General features: G+C 37.9%; 3 protein-coding genes across 19 annotated transcripts in view; 2 read left to right on the forward strand and 1 right to left on the reverse strand.

The window, feature by feature from the left end:
• The window catches only part of SHOC2 (SHOC2 leucine rich repeat scaffold protein), a 97,338-nt gene extending 88,936 nt beyond the window's left edge, over nucleotides 1-8,402 (reverse strand). Inside the window, exons 1-4 of one of the 7 annotated variants that reach the window (XM_070220727.1) lie at nucleotides 7,422-7,523; nucleotides 6,266-6,394; nucleotides 5,542-5,634; nucleotides 2,494-2,637 (exon numbers count right to left, since the gene is read on the reverse strand). The gene's annotated coding sequence lies outside the window, so the exon portion shown is untranslated. Of the gene's footprint in view, nucleotides 1-2,493; nucleotides 2,638-5,541; nucleotides 5,635-6,265; nucleotides 6,395-6,846; nucleotides 7,271-7,421; nucleotides 7,575-8,128 lie in introns of those variants that run through there. The other 6 variants (XM_070220718.1, XM_070220737.1, XM_070220746.1 and 3 more) reach the window with 6 other exon arrangements.
• On the forward strand, nucleotides 6,800-7,696 carry LOC138916328 (uncharacterized). Its single transcript, XM_070228261.1, has one exon. The coding sequence runs from the start codon at nucleotides 6,800-6,802 to the stop codon at nucleotides 7,694-7,696; it is 897 nt and encodes a 298-aa protein (XP_070084362.1).
• BBIP1 (BBSome interacting protein 1) lies at nucleotides 7,123-24,218 on the forward strand. 11 transcript variants are annotated; one of them, XM_023639533.2, is made up of 6 exons: nucleotides 7,356-7,984; nucleotides 8,926-9,022; nucleotides 9,152-9,238; nucleotides 23,159-23,231; nucleotides 23,426-23,490; nucleotides 23,957-24,218. In XM_023639533.2, the coding sequence occupies exons 3-6, from the start codon at nucleotides 9,181-9,183 to the stop codon at nucleotides 24,118-24,120; spliced, it is 360 nt and encodes a 119-aa protein (XP_023495301.1). In that variant the 5' UTR covers nucleotides 7,356-7,984; nucleotides 8,926-9,022; nucleotides 9,152-9,180; the 3' UTR covers nucleotides 24,121-24,218. The 11 variants fall into 11 exon arrangements, with proteins under 11 accessions (XP_023495324.1, XP_023495312.1, XP_023495301.1 ...); XM_023639539.2 differs by having other exon boundaries at nucleotides 7,949-8,009; XM_023639538.2 differs by lacking the exon at nucleotides 7,356-7,984 and adding an exon at nucleotides 8,666-8,804.
• The last annotated feature ends 325 nt before the right edge of the window (nucleotides 24,219-24,543 follow it).

Here is a 24,543-nt window from a genome sequence, read left to right on the forward strand (position 1 = left end):
TACACAAGCATCATGGAAATGTTTATATTAGAGTTATCAAACTTTTTAAATAAAAATTTTAATAGAATTTTAAAAGTGTCTGTGTTTCAAAAACAATTACTCCATTTTTAAAAAGTTGTTTTTCTGAAGCCCAAAAACAATTCTTGCTTTTCATGCCTTATTTGCAACCTAAAACACTATCACCTGATTTATGTCACTCATTCACTATCACCATATTTCATTATATTTAGGTCCTTAGTGTCCAACACAAAGCCTAACACAGTATCACATATTTTTAAAGCTTCAATACACTTTGTTCTTGTCCCAAATACTCATGTTCTGTATGTACTACTATAAGCTGTTATATAACAGGAGGTGGCGGGGGGCGGGGGGTGGGGTGGGGATTAAAAACTGCTGCACTACAAGTCATTTAGCATACTGAGTTCCCACAGTTGCTTAGTGGGTGTTCTGAAACTAGGCCATATTTCCAGTATTAAGAATTTCAAATCACTCCTTCCAAAGTACAGAAATAAATGTCTTCAAGATTAAATCTTAAAACATTACTATTTTCAGCTGCCTAGTATATAAGCATCCTATTTCCATGAGTTTAAAACTGTAATTAACACGTGATAGAGAAACCAATATTTGTTTTAGCAACAAAATAAGTAGCTCTTCTACCTATCCTTATATAGTCATAGGATTCAACAGATGACAATATTAACATAAAATGCAATTTATTTGAACCAGAACTAAAGCCCTTTAGTGAAATTTTGAATCCTTGATCCCAGAAGATATATAAAACAAAATTGAATTAAATATAATCTACTTCAGGTCACCCAACCTGTTCTAGCAGAGAAGTAATTATAACCTCCAATCTAATTTTTCCATTTCAGGTTACCAGGAAATGCCAAGAGAATAAAGATTACTCTCTTTAACAGAATAAAAGTTGCATAAATACTTAGGTCATTTTGTCATATGATTGCAACAGGTATGTTTTCATTGGATACTGATGAACAAAAACATGTTGTTACTCAATTTTACTATTTCATAGCTAAGTAAACAAAGAAATACATGGTAGGTATAAAATCTACTTCTCCAAATTGTAAGGTAGTAGTATTATACTATACTGATTCAGTACTTTCAGATAATTATTTACCTCACCTTAATTTTACTCAATACTTATGGTGCCTACTATGTTTCACTTCATTAAGCAAACCTGTCCAATAACAAAAGTTTAACATTAAAAATTTTAAATTGTATCATTTTAGATGGAAACCTTTCTGAAATACAATACATGGTCCTATGTCATCTTTAACATAATCCACTAACAGTAATTACTCTCTTCCTCATGATCTTACATCATTATTGCTATACTGTTCTACATATAAAACAAACGGCATCTTGAAAAATTCTAAATATGTAAACATATTTACATCACAACATTCAGCTGCCTTACACTACCATTTTTTTAAAATGTCTTGTATTTGCTTTTTAAATGCTTTTCCTCTCCTCTTATTTTCAACTCTTTCACGGCCTCTAGGAGTACCCCAGTTCTTTTTAGATTTGGTTACCAAATTCTTTTAAACTGTACGAGAGAGTAAAAAGCCCTCAATTAAGGCCTAAGGGGCTCTAACTGCAGAAAATGTGTTGAAGAGCAAAAGCACTATGACATCTCTTTGTCCTTGTTAGTGACCTGTTGGTTTGGGGGCGCTAGAATGTTAATTTAAACTAATTTTCTATTAGCAGCCTACAAGGGCTAGACACTGAATACTGGAGAAATGGTAGTAAAGAAAACAGACATCCTTGATGCTCATCATGAAGCTTACAGTCTAGCAAAAAAGACAGTCATTAAACACATCATTACAAAAATGAGGAGTGTTATAAAAGAGGAAGTACAGGTGCTAAGAGACCTTAATACAAGAGAATATAACTAGGGACCAAAGAAGGCCTCCCAAATGCGATATTGAGGACTCAAGGGCGATTAAGAAGTTAGCCAGGTGAAGAGTGCATGAGGTTGTATCCAAGGAGATACCAGAAAGTTTTAGTTTCCTAATAAATGACCTTGACGAATGAGGTATTATAACATTTATAAGGTAACTGCTAAAACGAAAAATGTTTTAAAGAGACTTCTCAAATTTCTATAATGAAAATAACTAGAAGGATCAACCTCCCTGCCCCCCTCCCAACAAAAAAAAAAAAAAGCAATACAAGAATGTTGTAAAATGGGAAACTACGGCACTTTGAGGGTAATGGAGTTTAGGATGGAAAAGAAGGCCTCACTGTGCCCTCAAAGAAGTATTAAATCACACTGTAGGAAAAATTACTTACTATTCAAGTTCAGAGAACTTTTAAATCATGTAAGTCCATATAAAGACTTCTACCAGGATATAACTGCTAATTGTACAGTCTGACTTATCTGAAGGAAAGAGTGGCACTTTGAAATAAGTATGTAAAGAGATGTTTTTAATGTTCTCAGAAGAGTGAATTTTAAATGTCTGTATAATAAAAACTTACCATGAACTCTAAGGAAGTTCATAAATGTCACTCAATATGATGCATAAACGGAGAAAAAGATATTTAAATATAACTTTGAAACATATTATCATTATCCAAGTTCTAAGCCTGGTAACTATTCCACATCAGGCTGATATGTTCTCCCTGTATTTAATTAAAATATTAATGAAAAATATTATTTAGTTAAAAGTTTTAAATAACAATTTGGAGCAGCTCCTCAACATTAACGCAGGTCTACAGTTCAAGGCCCAAATTAAATAAAGTATACAAGAAATAACAATCTCTAAAAATATAAGCTTTAATGAAAGCCTACTGTATCACCTAAAATATTAGGTCATACATGGAATCCAAATTGCTATTTGCCTGCAATTCTCCAAATGGACGTTAACATCTCTAACCTCTACATGCTTTTTCTACCCTCTACCTATCCTACTTATTCCTCAAGAGTTAGTTCAGGTCCTATCCTCCAGTAAGCATTGCTGGTTATACTGGCAGTCTCAGTCTTAACTGTTCTTCAGCGTATACTGCTATCAAAGCACTTGTCACATTGTAAAACAATTAACTATTGATTTGTCCAGTTCATGTAACAAACTGTGAACTTACTTAAAGCAGGAAACATAGTATATTTATCTCTGTATCCTCAGAGCCTGGGACCTATAGGGCACTTAGTAGAAAATCTATGACATTAGTTAATATGAAACTGTAGTTAGCAAGATAAATATAGAACAAAATTTAAAAGTTAACTTAAAGACTATTTGCAAAACTGTGAAAGTCTTGAAAGCAGGAAGGAGTGTTGTACCACACAAAACTAGAAACTGAGAAAGCCCAAATTTAACTGATGAAATTAACTCCAAATTCTAGACATAATCAGTATAAGAAGAAGTCATTTCCACACTACCTCCAAGACATTAGAAAAATTAAAGAAAAAATATTTATCTTTGTCAACTGTAAATTACTTAATTAAAATTGTACGATTTAAAAACAGTGCTTGAGCAAATAAAGCGCTTAAATTTTGAATGGTTACAATGCCATAAACCTTAGAAGATAGACATGCCAAAATACTTCATAAATGCCTTTCAGGTTCATTTCACATAGGGACCAATTATATCCTCTTTAAGATCTCCTGTAATGTTTTAGCTTCAAGCAATATGTTCACTCTTTCCAATAAAAGAATCCTTACCTTTTACAGCATGCACTACTTTTTTGCAATCAGTTCTGATCTTTAGAGAAGTTAGAATTAAATATATAGTATGAAATCTAATTAGTTCTTTTAAAATCTTGATAATGGGAACTTCATACTTTCTCAAAAAGCACATATGTTACCAACATCTCAAAAGTTAAAGAGCCCTTTGTAATAAGAATATTCTTTTCATGTGTCAGGGCTTTGATTTGCTGAATTAAAGGTGCTGTGCCAAAAGGCTGGGAACCAGGAAAAATTACCAAAGATAGAATGAGCAACAGTTTACCTTAAAGTAATACAACTACATAATTTAGAACATAAATCAATTTTGGACTTATTCATGTTCCTTTCAACCTGCAATGAATGACAATTATATTTCAAAACACTCTATAATATATCAAGTTCAAGCACATCATAGGTTACCTTGTAACTGAGAAATATTCTAAAAATCAATGTGGCCAGAGAGGTAGAAAAATACAAAATTTTAACTATTATCTTAACAGAGAAAATATTTCCAGAAAGATCTATACGGTATAATTTTGATGCAGTTTAACAAGTAAACAAAACAAAATTTTGAAGACAAGGACAGCAAATATAAATATATATATATATATATATATATATATATATATATATATATAACTTAGTCTATGAAAGATTTAGCCTTAAATTATAATACATAATATATAATGCATGAAATCTAACAATAAGCAAAAATAGCAACCAATTTAATATTTGCAGTACATATTCATTTCTCATGTAGCACAGAGAAGTACTTAATGTATCACTCTGCTACTAAATTACAGCCAATTTCTACCTAATTCACCTATGGCAAAATATTTACCAATTCCCTACTAGTCTTATTTGGAAATGTCAATGTGTATACTTTATATCTAAATTTCTTCTCCTAATTGATATTTTATAAACTATTTCAAGAACACTTCCAGCAAGGCCAAGCTATAAACCTCAGAACTCAATGAAGGAATTATGGGTCAACTTGCTGGGGTGTTGTTTTTTATTATTTGGGGGAGGGAAGGAATCTTGTTTTGTTTTTTTGGTTAGAAGCATAGATTTTATGCTTTTTCATACATGAATGATATAATAAACTGAATTCTAAAGATACATTATTTCACTTAATCTTCAACCTCCAAAAAAATTTTTATCCTCATATCTGCACATGTAGGTTAGAGTACATTTTTTAGTCAAAAACACGAAAGATTATTTTTATACTTAAATATCTTCTTACTAGAAAAAAATCTAAAAATTATTTAAATTGTTTAAAGAAAAAAGTCTTACAGAAATATTAAATTACACAACAGATATCGATTATCCAGCATATTTTCAAAACAAATATGACTGCAATTTAACTGCCTGGATAACAAAGAATTCCAATTTTATTCACCCTTCCCCCACAATCCACATGGGTAAGCCAAGGCACAAAATATACTAGCAGCTATTCGGAAGCCACCTTTGAGAGTATTCCACATAGAATTACAGTTTATGTTTCTCTGAACATGGGACAAACCCTGTCCCAAGTCACTGATGAAACAGTAATATTTAAAAAGTATAACTCCAGTAAGTATAACAAAAGAATTTATAACTTTTGTGTTCCTTTTGGAAAATGATATGTTTCAAATTTGGCTTGTAGTACACAAGTTGCTGTATGAGTCTTACCTGTTACAATTATCAAAACACAGCTCTGATAAACCTTCTGAATATGGCAGTTTAAAAACTAAAAACTAATCCAGCTGCAAGCAATTACTGTATCTCTTAATATCAGTCTTTAATCCATAAAAAGTATAACAAGAGAAAAATTTAAACACTTAAAAATTATACTAACAATGAAAGATCAGAAAACAAATGCCAACCTGAGATAAATGTAATTGTTTTCTTCAAAAACTGAACAAACACCTTGGGAAAGAGTAGTAACCTTAGAGATGGGCCAGGTCCATACCTAGAAACTGGCGTTTCAAGAACATAGTTGATTGTGTTAGCTTTATATTACATTTAAGCTATTTCAAAGTTACAAACTTTAAACAAAGCCTTTGTCTGTAATTTCTTTTTCAAATATATTTCAAAATTAACTAAAATTTTACAGTGTACCTTATGTCCAAATAAGTATTTAAAAGATTTACCATATGTAGTCTAAGTTCCATATGTAAGAAATGGTCATTTATATACTTTATTCCTAAAAATTCTTGTCACTGGCACATAGAAAAACATCAACACTTGATAAATTCAAACTATAAATGTAAGCTTACTGAATGTTACAAATTGTACCCAATAGCTAAGTCTCTTCAAATACACGGTAACAAACAGTTATAAGGGCTATGACATGGAAGGGTGAGGGTAGAGATTAGTAGGCTAACAAAGTGAGGTCTTTAAAATTAAGACAATTTTTCAGTGTTGATGCTACATTTACATACAAAAAATACCTGGTTACAAATGTGTACCCTAGGATTCTGAAAAACATAACAAAAAATAAGTTTTAGATACCGTAATCTCTCTGAGTACATGCTAGAAGCTGCTGATATTTACGAAGTGTACAAAATTGCACAGGTGGAAGCTTAGATATAGACTGTTGGTAGTTACCATGACGGAGACAAATACTATACAGTCCACATCTGCAACCCAATTTTGCTTCAGCATCCCCAGAGACTTAGAAAACATTTCTTTGGGTAGGGTGTAAAAACATTGCTTCCTCTTTTATTCTCATCACTCCTATTATGATACAAAGCAAGAGACAAGAAAATCAAATCACCAACTGTAAGGCCTGAAAGCTTAAAAACACACACAAAAAGCATCTTCTTTCCAACACCAAATGGGTATTCATTCCACCTGTTTGTAAATCCATACTAACACAATAAGGCAAACCCTCTGCCGATTTAAGGGGGGAAAAAGGCAATTAATGGTTTGAAGCCATTATTCTTCTACCTAGGCACGGGGCGGAGGAGGGGGATGGTACAAAACAATGGATACTGAGGGGCTGGGGAAAAATCGTTTTGTCCTGAAGCCTTTAGCGCTAAAAGCTGGGGGGGAGGGGGGCCGTAGAGTACTTTTCCTCTATCCCCAAAAGCCACCGCGGAAAGAGGGTGCCATCAAGCATTTCCAACAGGGTAGTCTTGGATGGCTACAACTCGCTTCACCAGGCAACACACCCAAAGCCGACTCACCAGTCTTCACCGAAGAGAGGAGACAGGGAGAGCGCGGTGGGCTTTGGAGAGCGGCCGAGGAAAGACCCCGCCCCGTATCACTCCCGCTGCACCCGGGCACCCGCCAACGATTTACACGCCCCTCCGGACGCCCACGGGGCGCCCCACAGCCCGGGCCCGGCGCCCCCGGGAGCCGAGTGGAGCAGGACCGTCCGCCAGGCGCCCCCGGCCCGCGCCCTCACACCCGCTCGCCCTCGCCCGGGCGCTGTCCCGGCCGCCCGCCGCCACCGTAGGCCCGGCCCGGGCGGCTGTCAGAGCCGCCGGCTCGCTCTTAAGAGCCCGGCTGCGGGCTCCCCGCGAGAGCTGGTTCCGGCGGCCCAGCTCTCCCGGCGACAGCACCCAGGAAAGCGGCGGCGACGGCGGCGCCTCCCAGGGCCCCGGCCCCGCGGGCCTCGCCCCAGCCCCGCAGGCTCGCGCCTGTCAGGGCGCGCGGGGCCTCCCCCTACCGACAGCCAGCCCGACCGCCCGACGGGCAGGAAGGAAGGCAGGAAGAACCAACCAAGAAACACCCTCCCGCCTTAGCGGCCCCCGGTTACCGTCAGGAGCCCCGACTCCGCCATCCTCCTCGCTCGCCCTCCTTCCTCCTCCTCCTCAGAAACGACGCTGCCCAACCGCCGCCCCCCGCCCGCCCCTCCCCCACTCGCCCCGCCCCGCCCGCCCCTCCACACACTCTCGCTCCTACCGCCCCGCCCCACCCCTCCGGCGCAGGCCCGTCACTCGCTGGGGAAGAAAAACAGGCGGAGCCAGGGCAATCGACGCTGCCCAATCAGAGCAAAGCACTGGCGCAAGCGACGCTGCCCAATCAGAGTGAGGCGTTGGCGCCAGCTTCCCTCTCTCCGCCCTTTTCCTTTCCTCGGCTCCTCTACGCCTTCTCTCCTGCCCACTGGGCGCCGCTGGCTAGCTAGGCCACAGAGTAAGCCTCCAGCAGGGTAGAGTGACGATTCGCAATCGGAAGTTACTGTTGAAGCTAAGGCGGCCATAACTGATCATGGCACGGGAGTCTTCTGGCTTCCTGTCTCCAGTGTGACGTAGTTTTCCCTTCGCCCAATGTCACCGTTGCCCTGGGCAACAGCTGAGCCGTCTGGGAAGAGATGCAGCTGTAAGTAGGCCCAAAGAGACCAAAGGTGACCAGACATCCCATGTTAGCCAAATTAATTCATATTCTGGACTACCTGCCCGGGTTGGGGAAGCGGAGGGAGCGGGTTTCCTGGCCTTTATTTTGCTGGGACGTCTGGTCACTTACCTAGATGGCCAAGAGTTTAGGGCTCCGAAAATCCCTGTCCTGCCCGGAAGTTTCATTTGGCTCTTCTGAATGGGGTCATGGCGGAAGGGTGGGAATAGCCTGCACCCCCGGCGCCCCAGAGAGTGCCCATTCCGACAGGAGTCGCGAAGTGAGTCGAGTGTCCCTCGGCCCCGACCCGTGGGCCAAGCCAGGGCCGGACGGTCCCTGGGAGACGGAGAGCCGAGGAGGCGAGCGGGGCTCGGAACCGCTTCCGCTGGAAGAAGGTTTTCTTTCCGGGCTGGCCAGGCTGCGGCCCGCCCTCCCTGCGCGCCTTTGAGACTCCCTGTGGGGCGAGGCCGCTCGACCGGCCCCCTTCGCCCAGCGGCAGCCAGCCGGCACGGGCGGGGCGCGGGCCGCGGGGCGGAGCCCCTAATTCGGGGAAGATGGAGCTGCTGGCCACACCCCCGCAGGTTCCTGTTAAGTACTTTCACCTCCCGACCATTGGAGGACGGAGAATTCGGGAGCTTGAGGAAATTGTTTTCTCTTCCCATCTGTAGAGGAAAAAGATGGTCCCCCCCACCACAGCGGCAGCACCTCTAAGTCTTGTTTCGCCGACTCCTGTTTTCACATTCTGACTTTTCTCCCTTTCTCTTCTCTCTTGGGGGTTTGTAAGCATTGACTGCAGTTCTGGATAAAGGTCTGCTATCCTAGTCCTGCGTGTCTACGGTTAAAGAAGTTAATGCTTGTGGCTATTGTAAAAATACTGTATTACTGTTATATGGCTCTTTACAAGAGTTGTCACACATTATCTCATGTAGTTCCTTCTGTAGGCTTGAGTCAAGAACTTAACAGTCATCTTGGTCATACCGGGTTGGATGCCTAAAGCTGCAGGAAAAACACCAGGTGAACTTTCAGGTAAATTGAAAATTGTTTATACCCAGCCAGTCAACAAGAAGGGTGTAAACCTACCTTCTTTATTTAAGTTCTTTCTGCTTACTTAGTACTCATGCTCCAGCCAAATGAACTGCTGTTGTTTCTTCCTAGGTTAATCGCTGAAGCACCAACCTTTTGTGATGTTGTATTCGTGTCCTAGTTATCTTTGGAGATGTGTTTCCAGAGTCTCCCCAGCAGGCAGGCATTTCCTCTGAGCTTACCTAGCACTTTCTGTACCTCTTTTATGACAACCACTATTTTATGTAACAGCTGCTCATGTTCTTAGCTTCACTACTATGTTTCAATAGAATGGTTTGTATCTGATTCCTTTGCCTATCATTTTACCCTGCACATGATATTATTTTGGTAAATATTTACTGAAAGTTGGAATATATTGGGTGTCTCCTGGATGCCCAAGACACTGCCAACAAAGTTTTATGGAAATTCCGTTTATCAGAGATTCAGCATAGTCCCTGCTACTCAATCTTTTCTTAGTCTTTCCCTCTGAAGTCTTTCCAACATGATTTCTTCCCCTAATTTTTTATTTAAAAAGTATTCGTACATAAAGTTGGAGGAATACAATGAACATTCGTATACCCTTCACCTAGATCCAACAGTTGTTAACATTTTGCCATATTTATTTCATCCCTTCTCATAAACTTTTTGATTATCATTGAACCCTTTGGAAATAGGTTGCAGACACCTGTTGTTAAGTAGACACCCCTAAATTTCCATCATGTATTTCCTAAGAATTATGAAGTTCTCCTATAAAACGCAATATCATTATCACAATTAAGGAAGTTAATAATTCTATAATATTTTTTTTTATTAATGTTATGATAGATTACAACCTTGTGAGATTTCAGTTGTACGTTTTTGTTAGTCATGTTGTGGGTACACCACTTCCCCCTCTGTGCCCTCCCCCCACCCCCCCTTTTCCCTGGTAACCACCGATCAGATCTCCTTATCAATATACTAATCTCCACCTATGAGTGGAGTCATATAGAGTTCGTCTTTCTCTGACTGGCTTATTTCGCTTAACATAATACCCTCGAGGTCCATCCACGTTGTTGTGAATGGGCCAATTTTGTCTTTTTTTATGGCTGAGTAGTATTCCATTGTGTATATATACCACATCTTCTTTATCCAATCATCAGTTTCTGGGCATGTAGGCTGGTTCCACGTCTTGGCTATTGTAAATAATGCTGCGATGAACATAGGGGTGCAACGGACTCTTGAGATTTCTGATATCAGGTTCTTAGGATAGATACCCAGCAATGGGATGGCTGGGTCATAGGGTATTTCTATTTTTAACTTTTTGAGAAATCTCCATACTGTTTTCCATAGTGGCTGTACCAGTTTGCATTCCCACCAACAGTGTATGAGGGTTCCTTTTTCTCCACAACCTCTCCAACATTTGTCACTCTTGGTTTTGGATGTTTTTGCCAATCTAACGGGTGTAAGGTGATATCTTAGTGTAGTTTTGATTTGCATTTCCCTGATGATTAGCGATGATGAACATCTTTTCATGTGTCTATTGGCCATATTCATATCTTCTTTTGAGAAATGTCTGTTCATGTCTTCTGCCCATTTTTTGATCGGGTTGTTTGTTTTTTTTTGTTGTTAAGCAGTGTGAGTTCTTTGTATATTATGGAGATTAACCCTTTGTCGGATAAGTGGCTTGTAAATATTTTTTCCCAATTAGTGAGCTGTTTTTTTGTTTCAATCCTGTTTTCCCTTGCCTTGAAGAAGCTCTTTAGTCTGATGAAGTCCCATTTGTTTATTCTTTCTATTGTTTCCCTCAACTGAGGAGTTACAGTGTCCGAAAAGATTCTTTTGAAACTGATGTCAAAGAGTGTACTGCCTATATTCTCTTCCAAAAGACTTATTGTCTCAGGCCTAATCTTTAGGTCTTTGATCCATTTTGAGTTTATTTTGGTGTGTGGTGAAAAAGACTGGTCAATTTTCAATCTTTTGCATGTGGCTGTCCAGTTTTCCCAGCACCATTTGTTGAAGAGACTTTCTTTTCTCCATTGTAGGCCCTCTGCTCCTTTGTCGAAGATTAGCTGTCCATAGATGTGTGGTTTTATCTCTGGGCTTTCAATTCTGTTCCATTGATCTGTGGACCTGTTTTTGTACCAGTACCATGCTGTTTTGATCACTGTAGCTTTGTAGTATGTTTTGAAATCGGGGATTGTGATTCCACCGGCTTTGTTTTTCTTGCTCAGGATTGCTTTAGCAATTCGCGATCTTTTGTTGCCCCATATGAATTTTAGGATTGTTTGTTCAATTTCTGTGAAGAATGTTCTTGGGATTCTGATTGGGATAGCATTGAAATAATTCTATAATATTTAAAATCCAGTCTTTATGCACATTTTCCCATTTGACCCAAGCAAAAAATTCAGGATCCAAATCAAGGTTTATGTATCGTATTTGGATATTGTAACTCTCTAGCCTTAATCTAGAACAGTTCCTCTATCTTTTTTTTCCCTTTTGACATTGGCATTTTGAAGAGTTCAGGTCAGAGGTCTTTTTGAATATTTCCTTTTTTCTTATTTCTTGTAAATCAAAATTTGGACTAGAGGCTTGATTAGATTCAATTTAACATTTTTTGCGAGAATACTTCACAGTCTTCATACTTTTCCAGTCATGATTAAGCCTTCTCGAATGCAACTACATCTACCCGTGCCGTGAGTTGCTAGTTAAATCCATTCCACTTATCAGCATACACACTCTTCTATTGTGTCCTACAAAGAAGAGTTTAGCGTTTAATCCTCCTGTCTGAGTATATGTTAATACCCTGCACTGGAACATAGAGTGCCTACCCTTAATAAAGTCACTGCAACTTTGCCTACACTTGGAGCTGATGCAATGTAATCTACAGCAAAGTGTACTGATGTCAGCATTGTTTCATGAGTTTCAACTCCTGGCACCCTGAGGACTGTTGATACAAGCTGTGTGGGCCCTGCAATTCAAGTATGTATGAATCTTGATGTTATCAAAGCAGATACCAAGGCAACTGCTGGCCAGCTGGCCATATTCCAATTTAGGCAATGTTATTTTTCTCCCTGAAATTCTCTTGCAAGTCCTAATTGGTCCTGGTGTTTTTGTGATAGCTTTTTTGGTAGCATTCATCACAGCCTATTAAAAATGGCAGAATCAAGATTATACTGAACACTTAGTACATTAGGAACATTCTCTGCCCAGTGGATAGAGAAGTGTTTATGGAATCTACTTCATAATCACGAGGAAAACTCCCAAGGCTGCCAAGCTCATGTACTCCTCCTATCCTAGACTTATATTTGATCATGAAAGATAAGCAAAAGGAAGAAAATGCACTTAAGGGAGAAGAAGAAAATGCTCTGGGAGGGCAAAAACTCTTAGATTGGTTTAGAATGTTTTTAGCCGTCATATTGAAAGTTAAGTAATGCACTCCATCAGTCACTTCTTCTGTGCAGAAGGAAATTTGCTCACATGGGACTATGAAACAATTTTAAGTTGACTCTAGGTTCAAGTAAGGCAAAATAATACACCAATTAAGACCACAGATTTTAGAATCAGACCTGGATTTCAGGAAGAGGGCCATGCACTAGCTAGTGACTTGGGTAGTTTACTCACTCTGTGTGTAAATCTGTTCTATAATCTATTCTCTCTAATCCATATTATAATCTATTAAATGGAGCCATAAAACCTCTTAAGATTGTTGAAGAGAATGAATCAAATATGTATAAAGTGCTTTAGCTTGGTGTATAGCACATTGTGTGTAGTCAGTGTTCGATAGTTATTAATAACTTCTAAAGCAGTCCAGTTTGGGCACATAGTAGGCATTAAATATTTATTGAGTAAGTGAATGAATCTAAGACAGTGGTCCTCCAAGTTTAATGTGGGGAACTTAAAAATGAGAGACTCTGACTCAGTGAGTCTGAGAAAGGCTCCAGAAAAATTATATTTTTAATAATTATCCAGGGGATTTTGATGCAGGTGATCTGAGGATCAGTCTTTGAGAAACACTAAGTAAAGTATCAAGCAATTCTTTATTTCCCTTTCCCTGCATAGACTTGAAATAGCTATATATCTCAGATGCTGAGAAGGTAAAAAGATCTTCACATACCTTTTTTAAAGTTTAATAGCTAACATTTTTAGGACCACTTTCTAGTACTTAATTTTGAAATAGCAAATATTATTAGAAAAACACATTTTGTATGAGTAGGATGTATCATTTTCTACTAATTTAACTAATTTAACTAATAATTCTACTAATATCTCCTGCTGGAGTGTACCAGAACCAGTAGCATCATCCAAGTTCACCCAAGAAGAACAGTTCCTGTTCTGAGGCCTAGGCACATTTCAGAAGCTGGACGCCACACATTTTATTCACATGAGTCTGGATTAATTAGCCAAACTGAACTTGTTGCAACATTTTTCTACCAGCAGATGCCAGATAACAAAACAAAATAGAATCTACTGTAGTTTCCAACTACATGACATATGATGTTATTTGGCATCTACAGCTGAACATTATCAATCCAAATTAAGCACCCTGAATGTGGGCAGCCACTTGAGTGAGAGTGAGCATTATTACTTTGTGTCTGGTAAAAAACACTTTCTTTGTGGGATCTCTCTTTCACCTTTTTTCTCATGTTAGTTTACATTCAGAAATTTAATATGTATTTGAAAATTATCTGTCAACCACAGTCTTAGCTAAGACAAAAGATAAAATCTTTCATTATTTTTCCTACCATTCCTACCACCCCCATCCACAACCTGCATTAGGCAGATTGAATTTACTTAAAAGGAACTAACAATGAATATTCACAAAAGAAAAATATCCTTTACTGTCCTTTACATAAACAGGATTGCTTCTGGTGCCTTCCTCGGTTTCCAGAGATTATATTTTTGCTTCTTAATGCCCATTAATGATAAAATAGGACAGCTTGGCATATAATAGCATATAATATCTCAGTGGCTTTGTATTTTACTGAAGTTGCAAAGTCAAGTGCCTGTAGTAGCTGGGCAGGTAAGGTGAATGGAAACAATAGGCAGTAGTGGGGCCTGGAGACCTCCCTATACTCATTTAAAGGAAGCATCACTTCCCAGCCACAGCCAAATTTTGCCATGTGGGGCTATGGGCCTGGTGTTGTCAGATTTGTCAACAGGAGCTGAAATTTGGACTTCAGGTGAAATCTCCTGATTTTTAAACATTGATTCAAATACTTTTTAAACATTTAGCAAGCCAGCAAAACACTTAACTGAATAGGACCAAGAGCCACCAGTTTATGACCTCTGTGTTTCTTATATGAAAACACGATTGGTGCTTTGGTCGAGAATCTCAAAATGCTTTAGAAATGTTTTCTTTTTGCCATATTTCAGGTGCATTTACTTCTCTAGGTTAGGCAACAAGTCACTTATTCCCAAATCAAAAAAAAAATTCAAGCTAGATTCTTGTGTATACCAATCTTCTATTCCCTTGATTACGATTTTAAAGATTTTTACTCTTTGCCACCAACTGAAAAACTTGTCCACATTTTCTGAACCTTGAATTATATCATGAAATAGATTTGCTTTATTATTATATTTTTAAAAATATATTTAATGGGGCCAGCTCCGTGGCCGAGTGGTTAAGTTCGCGCACTCCGCTGCGTTGGCCCAGGGTTCGGATCCTGGGCGCGGACATGGCACCGCTCGTCAGGCTACGTTGAGGCAGCGTCCCACGTCCCACAACTAGAAGGACCTGCAGCTAAGATATACAACTGTGTACAGGGGGAGATAAAGCAGAAAAATATATATGTATTTAAGAACACAATCTGGCAGCACATGCCCTTTAAAAGTAAATAAGTAAAATGGATTTTTAAAGGAAAACACCTTTAAATAGACCATGCTGTCTTATAAGTACCATGGTGTCGAGGATTCAGAGGATTTTTAGAGTCAGAAGATACTTAATGGGAAGTTAGAACAAGTCCTTTATTATAGCGATATGAAAATTAGACCTGGAATAGTAAATATTACAGTATATTTCTGAGCACTTTTACATCCACTTTTCACTTGAACCTTGCAACCTAGGACAGCCATTAAAAATATTTTTTCTGAGAAAATCAAACCTCCAGTTAGTTAAGAAATGTATTCAAGGTCACACAGCTCCTTAGCAGTAGAGCCAGAGCCCGTACAGTTAGCGTGTACCCCATTTAAAGTATAAACATGAAACAGATTGATCAGAAAAAAATGAAAAAAACCCTCCAGTACAATCTTGTTTTAAATCGTACATTGGATTTTACTGTCACAGCTTGTTTAAATACTTGGAACCCTAAAATACTCTGAAACATTCAACTTCAGACTTTAAAATGGGGTTTTGTACAATTAGGATAAGCTGATAAGTTTAGATAAATTAACAAAGGGAAAAAAGAATTATGAAGAGCTAATGGCAAGTTAGGAGTGTAGGCACATATTATGGAAGATAACCATATTGACCCACAGAATGGCTCCTGGGGGCTCCCGGCAAAGATCGAATATTAGACTGAGGAGACTTTAGTATGACCTAGTAAGACAGTTTTTGAAACATCCAAATCCTGTCCTTAGCATTTTTAGAAACCAAGACTTGGCTTTGCCATCCACAGTGTTTTCATTTTGATATTTCTGATCAATATGTATAGTATATGCTTTGAGTTACCAGGAATGGAATTTGGATTTTAGTAATCTATTACCCTTCTCTGTCTGCCCCCCAATATGACTATAGCCTACATTTTCCAGATGGCTAGATGAAAATAGGGTACGATCTAAAGCTAATAGTCCTGTTCAGCTATTTAACCCAGGATCTTGGTCTTATCAGTATGTTTTCATATAAGCTAATCTGTGAAAAAAATACAAAACTTGTAAGCTTTTAAAGTGTTGCATATTTCTAATTAAGCTTGAAATTTGAAAGTTCCAGTAGCATCTTTTCTAAAAATATTATTAATGCTATAAAAAATATCCACAGGCAGGGGCCAGCCTGGTGGTCTAGTCATTAAGTTTGCATGCTGCACTTTGGCAGCCTATGGTTTGTAGGTTCGGATCCCAGGCATGGACCTACACACCGCCCATAGTCATGCTGTGGTCGTGTCCCACATACAAAATAGAGGAAGATTGGCACATATGTTAGCTCAGGGACAATCTTCCTCAAGCAAAAAGAGGAAGATTGGCAACAAATGTTAGCTCAGGGACACTCTTCCTCAGCAAGAAAAAAACAAATATCCACAGACAAAAAATAGTATGTTTTCCTGCTAAGAGATTTATTTATTTTAGGGTGGTATCAAACATGACAACTGGCATGCTGAATCCTCAAGTTAAGGAGAGAGTGAGACAGAGAAAAAACATATGTTGGTTAGAGCCATACGTTGATCTGATTGTGACACAGTTCTCAAACTAAACAGAAAAAAAATGCAGTGCTTTAGTCAGTATGCTGCACTTCTATTTTTATCCTGAGATGTACTGTTTGACTCATATTTTATGTTCATCTTCCTTTGCAAAGGTCATTAGTAGCTTCAAACCTACTCATTTCAGAAGAAATTGAGTATCATGTGTTACTTTAACCTTCCTTTGCTTCTACACACCATAGTCTACTCTCTTCTTATCCCTCTAACATCTTCTTAAATGTTGGTATTCCTTCCGTGAGGCTCCATACTAAATCCATTTGGGGTCCTCAGGCCATTCCTACAGGTGCTGCGTAGAGAAAACTGAAGAGACCAGCCTTCAGAGGCAGGCAGACATGAATTTAAATCCTGTTTCTCCACTTATCAGCTATATGACGTTGGAGAAGATAACTTTTCCTAGACCCAGTTTTAGTCTGTTAAATTTAATAATAGTCATGTATCACTTAATGACGGGGATATGTTCTGAGAAACGCGTCATTAGGTGATTTCATTATCGTGCAAACATCATAGAGTGTACTTACACAAACCTAGATGGCGTAGCCTACTACACACCTAGGCTATATGTTACTAGTCTTATGGGACCACCGTCAAATATGTGGTCCGTCATTAACCAAAACATTGTTATGTGGCTCATGGCTGTATATGTATGTATGTATTAGGGGATGTAGTGGGAGGTGAGTAAATGGATAATTCAATTCTAAAATCACCTCTTAGGGCAAATGTTGTTTATTTTTCAAAATTACTGTAGAAAATCCATTAAAATGTCTATATAGTTAAAATGTGTGATTTTTTACTAAAACATCATGCTGTTATTGTTATTCTTAAGCAAACTAAAATTTAAGAGCCTCTATGCTAAAGGAAAGAAGCTAAAGTAGATTTCTGGACATTGAAACTACTCTTCCTTTGAGATAACTTTTAAGACATACGAGTGGAAAATTCTAAAGTGTTCCTGCTTGCCTATAGGTTTTTCTTCATTTTTTTTTAATATTAAGCCTCTATACTCTAATGTATGTCAATACACTTATTTTTTCTAAGAATCTAATTTTATGACAACATTGTAATGGTACAACACACTAAGAATCACTGACATTCACTGAGCTCTTACCATATGCTGGGGATTGGTCTCATAGCTTTATATGAATTATGTCATTTAATATACTATCTAAGGTCAGTGCCATTATAAGTTTTAGTTTACAGATGAAACTGAGGCTTAGAATATTAAGTAATTTGTTTAAATGACTAATCTGACTGCAGATCCATCTCTCAACCGCTACACTGTACTCATCTCTTTTTACCACCAACCCTACCACCATCTACCATCTTTCCACCTCCTTCTTAGATGATTATATCTACTTCTATGGCTTATACTACTGTACCATTGACTCTCTGGGCCTACAGTCCTTTTTAGCTTCCTGTTAGACTTCCACACTCTGGATCTGAACCTAATTCATGGTCTTTACCCTCGCCTCCTAATTATTTCTCTTCTGTGTTCCCAATTTGAATTAATACCTGCACCATCCAAACATGTTAGCTTGAATCTCAGTCATCCTTGATCATTTCCTTATCACTCAAAGGATCTGGGGGCTGGGGAGAGTTGTGCAGGAGGTTTGAATCTCAACTTCTTATATCCTTGGATACCTCTTGTATCTTCTCCTCTTAATGCTTATTATCACTTCTTTTGTTCATTCCCTCATCATTTTACCTAAACAATTAAAGCTTCCTTACTAATTTTGTCTTTAGTGTCTCGTTTTTCCTTTTTGTCTAGAATATGTTTCCAAAAAACAAATCATGTATCACATACCCACTCAGAGCCATCCAGTTAGCTCCCTCCTCTCTATAGGATATAAAGTCCAAACTCAGAGGCATGGCATTCAAGGCTGAGCATGAACTGGCCTCCACCTAGTCAGTCCCACCACAGTACGTACAAGGTGTGTACCCCGTACTCTAGCTATTCCCAGGCTTTTTTTTTTTTTTCATGCTGCTTTCTTTGAATATATTGTTCACTTTGTCTAGAACATTCTCCCCTTGCTACACAGCCACTCCTCTGTGTAGTAAACCCCCATTCATCCTTCTGGGACTAGTTCCAATGTCATATTTAGTAATTCTTCAGAGATCAGCCACTGTCACCTATCCTGAGCCAAGTTATTCATGGTTGTGGTCTCTTAAAGGCACAGTAGATATGCTCTTATTAAAGTATGTTGTAGTCAACTGTAATTATTTATTTACATGCATCTCTCTCCCCATCTCATCTCCCTCAAATTCCTCAAGGAGAGGAACTGGTTCTTACCCACTGTATCTCCCTCATTTAGCTGTTGCTTGCACGTTAGAGGCATTTAATATGTTTGTTGAAAGAAAAAATCTGTTTAGATAGGTACATATTATCCCAAATTCCTCTTCTTATGTTACATTTATTTTCCATTCTGAAAGAATAATTCCGTTGTCACCAAAAAGAGCATCCTTTTCTACTCCAGTCTTTACTGTCTGGTATTTACTACCAATTTCTCTGTACTTATTAACAGGTACATAGCCATTAACTTTATTTTTTATATTCAGTAATTATTTTATCAACATGTAATTTGTTTTGATCCTTTTTCACTAATAATTGTAATAACTCAATCCAGAATATTTTAAAGTTTTCCACTTAAATTTATAAACATTTTTGTAGCAGAGAAGTATGTAAGATAATCATTAAAGTATTTTCAAGCATGAAAATGTATTACATTAGAATAAAATTAAGTGGAGTGGAAAATAGAGGTCTAGGGAGAAAAAAGATGTGAAATTTCTGACTTAAAAAAAGAGGTTTTTTTTTTTAAGATTTTTTTTTCTCCTTTTTCTCCCAAAGCCCCCCAGTACATAGTTGTGTGTTTTTTAGTTGTGGGTCCTTCTAGTTGTGGCATGTGGGATGCCGCCTCGGCATGGCCTGATGAGGGGTGCCATCTCTGCGCCCAGGATTTGAACCAGCGAAACCCTGAGCCGCTGAAGCAGAGCGTGCAAACTTAACCACTCAGCCACGGGGCTAGCCCCCGAGTTCATTTTTTTAATTAATGCATGATGGTAGCTATCAAATTGCTATGATACTTAGATTATATCTGATTATTTTTAAAAGACTGATATAATACTTTTAAATATGCTGGAAATTATATCCTTTATAACTGTTTAAGCATAACAAATTTATGTGTCAATTTAGAAATGTGCAAAGGGGTACCTAGTTTTTCAAAATCTCTTTAGGGGTTATGCAGGCATAAAATTTGAGGGCCACTGACATATATTCAGAAGGATGCTTGTGCTCTTGTCTAGTCCCACACCCATAAGTATTTTAGTTATCAAACAAAATCACCCCAGTGATTTTTAACTTGTCCAAGCTGTATGATTAACTTATATTATAAGCATGTATATGAATGATTCAAAGTAGTCCTTCTTAGAATTGAGTGTCTTTCCACTCTCACTCCTACAGCTTAGTAAAATATTTCATGGCAAAGATTTGGTTTCCCTCCAAGTTCTTCTGCATTAATTTTAGTCATCCAGCTCAAATGGCTACAACAGGTTTGCTTACTTTGTCATAACTTTCAAATGCACTATCCATCAAAATCATTATTTCTGGGAGAAATTACAGACTAAAGAAACTATGGTGGAAAAGGAAGCAGCAGATTATTTTCCAGTTACCCAGACCAAGAGCTTCGAAAAATGATTGACATTGCATTCTCTAAGTATTAAAAGTTTGGGTTCTATTAGTGTAAGAATTTTATTTTACTTCTGCAATTTTAATATGTTTTCTCTTAAACTATGCCTTATATTATTTTAAAATCTGGCATAGTATTCTATTGTATGGCTGTTTCATAATTTATTCAACCCTTGACATATTGCTGAACATTTAGATTCACCTATTGCTAAACATTTTGCTATTCATTGCAGTGCTTTAAAATGAACATTTTTATCCTTACATCTTTATACACTTGTGCTTTGTTTCTTTAGGGCTCATTACTAGACGTGGAATATTTGGGTCAAAGAAAATGTGCATATTTAGCTTTAGTAGATTCTACAAAATATAAATAGGTACTACAAAATATTCCTCTTAAAAAACTGTGCCAACAAACCTACCCACCAACAGAGAGTGCCCATTTCCTACACCTTCCCTAACTGTGAATGCTGTCAGGCTTTTGACTTTTCTGCAATTTCAAAAGACATAACACACACACCACAATGAGACCACAATGATTTTTACCTTCTTAATGAGGCCATAATTATCTTCCTATTTAAATTGCAATACCCACCTTCCCAGCACTCCTAAATCCCCTTAAGCTATTTTATTTTCTGTTAGCACTTACAACTTTCTAGCATTCTATTATTTGTTTCTCTCCCCTTACTCTAGACTGTAAGCTCCAAAAGGGCAAAGGTTTTGTTTTTGTCTGTTTTTTTGACTAATGAACAGTGCCTGGTACATGGTAGACATTCATGTATTTATTGAATTGAATGATGTGGCACTTGTATGATACACACAAATTTCAGCCAGAGCTGGTAAGCTTCTCCTTATGTCCCTGGTGTTACACACCTCTTACCTTACCAGTAAGAAAGTACCCTTAGGAGCAGCCACTGCTCCTTATGGCACATGACACCAAACAAAACACCCATCGTGTTTGGCTATCAGCAGGCCACATGGATAAGGAAATAAATGCTCCTTCCTACTCTGGACTCCCTGGACAGTTGATTATCAAGACAATGTAGCCTTGCCATTGCAGGCCATCCAACCACCACCTTGCTTATTTTAGCCCTTCCCTTCCTGTTTCTCTCCTGCGAACGCCTAGGGGGGCCTAGGAATAAGAACCAACCCTAGAAAAGCTGACACCCCACCCAGGCAAGTGACAGCACACCAATCTTCCCCACACCAGGCCCAACCCACTCCCTACCAGGCCTTTGCCCCACACCCTTTCCAGTAACAATGGCAGCTTAGTCAGAGAACTAAGGTTTGGTAGAGCACCAAGTTTCATTGTTTTCCTCAAGGCAGATTTTGGATGTGAAAGAGAAATAGACAAGAGAAAGCAAAGGACAGTGACTGAATTCTAAGTAGCTGAAGTTGCTACTCTATAAGACAGCTAAGGTTTAAGATTTGTTCACCCACCATTTTAGCATTTTGGTGATAAAAAATTTGATGATATAAAAACTCTTAGCTGCTATTATTTCCATTATCAACATCTGTAATGTCTATCCTCCCTTTCAGTAGCATATCATGTCAGATTTGCACCAAGTAAGGGCCTACTGAATATTTTCATTGTGATATCTTTAACGGAGAGGCTGTGTTCTTATGGCTATATTCAGGCTAATTAGGGATTAGGGATGTTGTTAGCCTTCAACATAACCTGGGGAAAAAAAAAGGAAATGATTACTAGGTACCACTAGCAGGCCTAAGTAAAAAGAAGGAGAGAATGTGACAGAAGTTGTGCATTCTAAGGAAATTGCATATTGCATTTGTCTCAGATTCCAGTTAGTGATGAGTTAGTTGTTTTATTCCTGGTCCATTTCCTACTTTATCCTCACTCTCAGAGCAGTGTAGGGGTAAATTTTGATGACAAAGTTCTAGGAGACAGAGATTCCTCAGGAACTTTAGAAGTTCCAGAATAGGAATTTGACCTAGTATAGGAATTTTACCTACAGAGGGGAAAAAGCTTGGTGGATGGAGAGTAGGAAGCTTTTATTAGTAATGTCAAAGTAGTAGTAGAGTAGGAATAACTAAGACTAGAAGCAGCTGCACTAATAACTAATTTGCAGTGGGCAGTAAGGACAGGCACCAAGCCAGCATCACCACTTTATAAATAATAAACCTTTCTTCTGTGGTGGTGGTGATGTGAAAGCCACATGGTAAGGTTGCATCAGTATGGCGAAATATCACAAAATGGGTGGGACTGTCTGGAGAAGTATCTGTGTTTAGAAAAGGATCATGCTACAAATTACAGTCCAGAACACCTTGCATATATAGCATAGCAATAGTAATCTGGCACTAACACACACTGGGAACAAATGTCATCAGCCAGAGATGGCATATATGCTGAGATAGTCATAACAAAATAGTCATATGATGTTATTTGCTGGCACTTTAGCATATAGTGTCTCTGTGTTAGAGGAAAATAGTAAACTGAAAGCATACCTCACTTCTGTTCTTCAAGAGTGAACTTTGACTGTTGTTTCCTTACAAATTGCAGCTGTGTAGTCAGTAACTGATTCTTAGGATGCTTTTTGTCTTTATAGAAAAGGGATTAAAGTGGAAACCAGCTGTTAGCTACTGAAAAAGTGGAAATGTTTACTTACTACCTCCTCCTCTCCGTAATTAGCTGCCTTACCCCATCTTCCAAATGGTCATATTTTTTACATTACCCACATTCCCAGGAGATGCTGTCAGTGAACCAAGATGGCTGCACATAAATGTCTTTCTCTGAAGCCCTACCAATTTTTCACTGGGAGGGGAAAAAGTTTAGAACACACAGCCTTCCAATTAACACCACCTTGATTAACGAACGTTGACAAGATCTAGATGCTTATATCAACCATGTTTCTATGAAAAGACCAGCAGGAAATTAGTGGGAAAATTATGCAAGGATAGGGGTCGTTCATTTTCTATAGGAACTGTGATTTTACTACTTAAGTTAAACAATGGAAATGTCTCAAGCAATATGCTTTGGGAATTCATTCTTGAATAATATTAATAACTGACTTTTCATTGAAGGAAAAAACCGTATCCAACAATTCAGATATGGCGGAAGTGAAGTCAATGTTCCGGGAAGTTCTCCCAAAACAAGGTATCTAAATCACAAATACTTAGGTCATAGAACATTACAGGGATCTAAAAAGTAATAGGCAGTGTCACATAGCATGCTCAATAGCTAAACATCTGAAACTATTTTGTGTTCTATATGCAACAATTACTGTTTTTACTATGCTGCTTTCATGAGTAGGTTGTAAGAGTAATCCATCTTTTTTTTTTTTTTTCCAGTAAAAGGATGGCAAATGAAGCACTGTTTCTTAAACCTAGAAATCTTGTTATACTCAAGACTGCAGGTTACAATATGAAATTTTCAATGAAAAAATAGCACTGTAATTCACCATAATATTAAATAAGGTCTGAAATCAAGCAATAGTTAAAAAAAAAAGCTGAAAGTTTAAGTTAAACATTAATTTGAATATTCATATTAATACCATACTTTACTACATAAGTATTTTTATGCCGTATGTATTTCTCCCAAGTCTTTTTTCAAATTAAACCTTTGTCACAAAAAGTTCTCTCTCTCATGAGAGCTTAGAATCTTAGGTAGAAAATTCAAAACTGGTCTTCCTCATGAACTCCCTAGTATTAAATGTTGCTTTTATATTTTTTTATATTGAAGAAATGTTGTAGGCTAACTATGAGAACAAGAGATCTTCACAGACAGTGGATTAAGTCTTTAGACCTTCATTCTAGCTGCAAATCCAAACCACCAAGCATCTGGGTTATCTCACTCAAATTCTTATTTCTTCTTAAACTTAGGGCAGTTGTCTGTGGAAGATATAACCACGATGGTGCTGTGTAAACCCAAACTTTTACCCTTAAAGTCTCTGACTCTGGAAAAACTGGAGAAAATGCAGCAAGCAGCACAGGATACGATTCGCCAACAAGAAATGGCAGAAAAGGAACGGCAGATAACTCACTGAATGATGTATGTTATATAACTCACTAATGAAACTTGTTATGAATTTAACCACTTTGTTTTGTAGTGAACATAAGCTATTAAAAAACTTTTGAACCCAAATTTTATGGGTGTTGTTTTTTAACCCAAGATTTTAGAATTGCAAATTAAATTATTTTTCACCGTTCCTACTACTATCGGTTTTATAGGTAACATTCTTAGGCACAAGTGACTAAATGCAACTTTTTATATTCAGAGAATCTTTACATGTTTATTAAAAAACAATTTGAAGATATGTTCTAATCTTGCATAAAGTGTTAATGCTGGGCTTTTAAATTACCTAACTTTAGAACTTTTTTTATGAATCATATGTCATGTCATGTTTAAGGCTATCTTGCCTGACCACCTGATCCTACCTGTAATGACAAAACTGTATTTCTTAAATTCT

The sequence above is a fragment of the Equus caballus genome, chromosome 1 (genome assembly GCF_041296265.1).
Source record: "Equus caballus isolate H_3958 breed thoroughbred chromosome 1, TB-T2T, whole genome shotgun sequence".
Lineage (NCBI taxonomy): Eukaryota > Metazoa > Chordata > Mammalia > Perissodactyla > Equidae > Equus > Equus caballus.

Coding starts and splice junctions, on each gene's coding strand:
- LOC138916328 (XM_070228261.1), top strand. CDS start 6,800: ATGGCTACAACTCGCTTCACCAGGCAACACACCCAAAGCCGACTCACC.
- BBIP1 (XM_023639533.2), top strand. CDS start 9,181: ATGTTGTATTCGTGTCCTAGTTATCTTTGGAGATGTGTTTCCAGAGTC. Junction 9,239..23,158: donor TTCCAGAGTCTCCCCAGCAG/GCAGGCATTTCC, acceptor TTTTCATTGAAG/GAAAAAACCGTATCCAACAA. Junction 23,232..23,425: donor GGAAGTTCTCCCAAAACAAG/GTATCTAAATCA, acceptor TTTTTTTTCCAG/TAAAAGGATGGCAAATGAAG.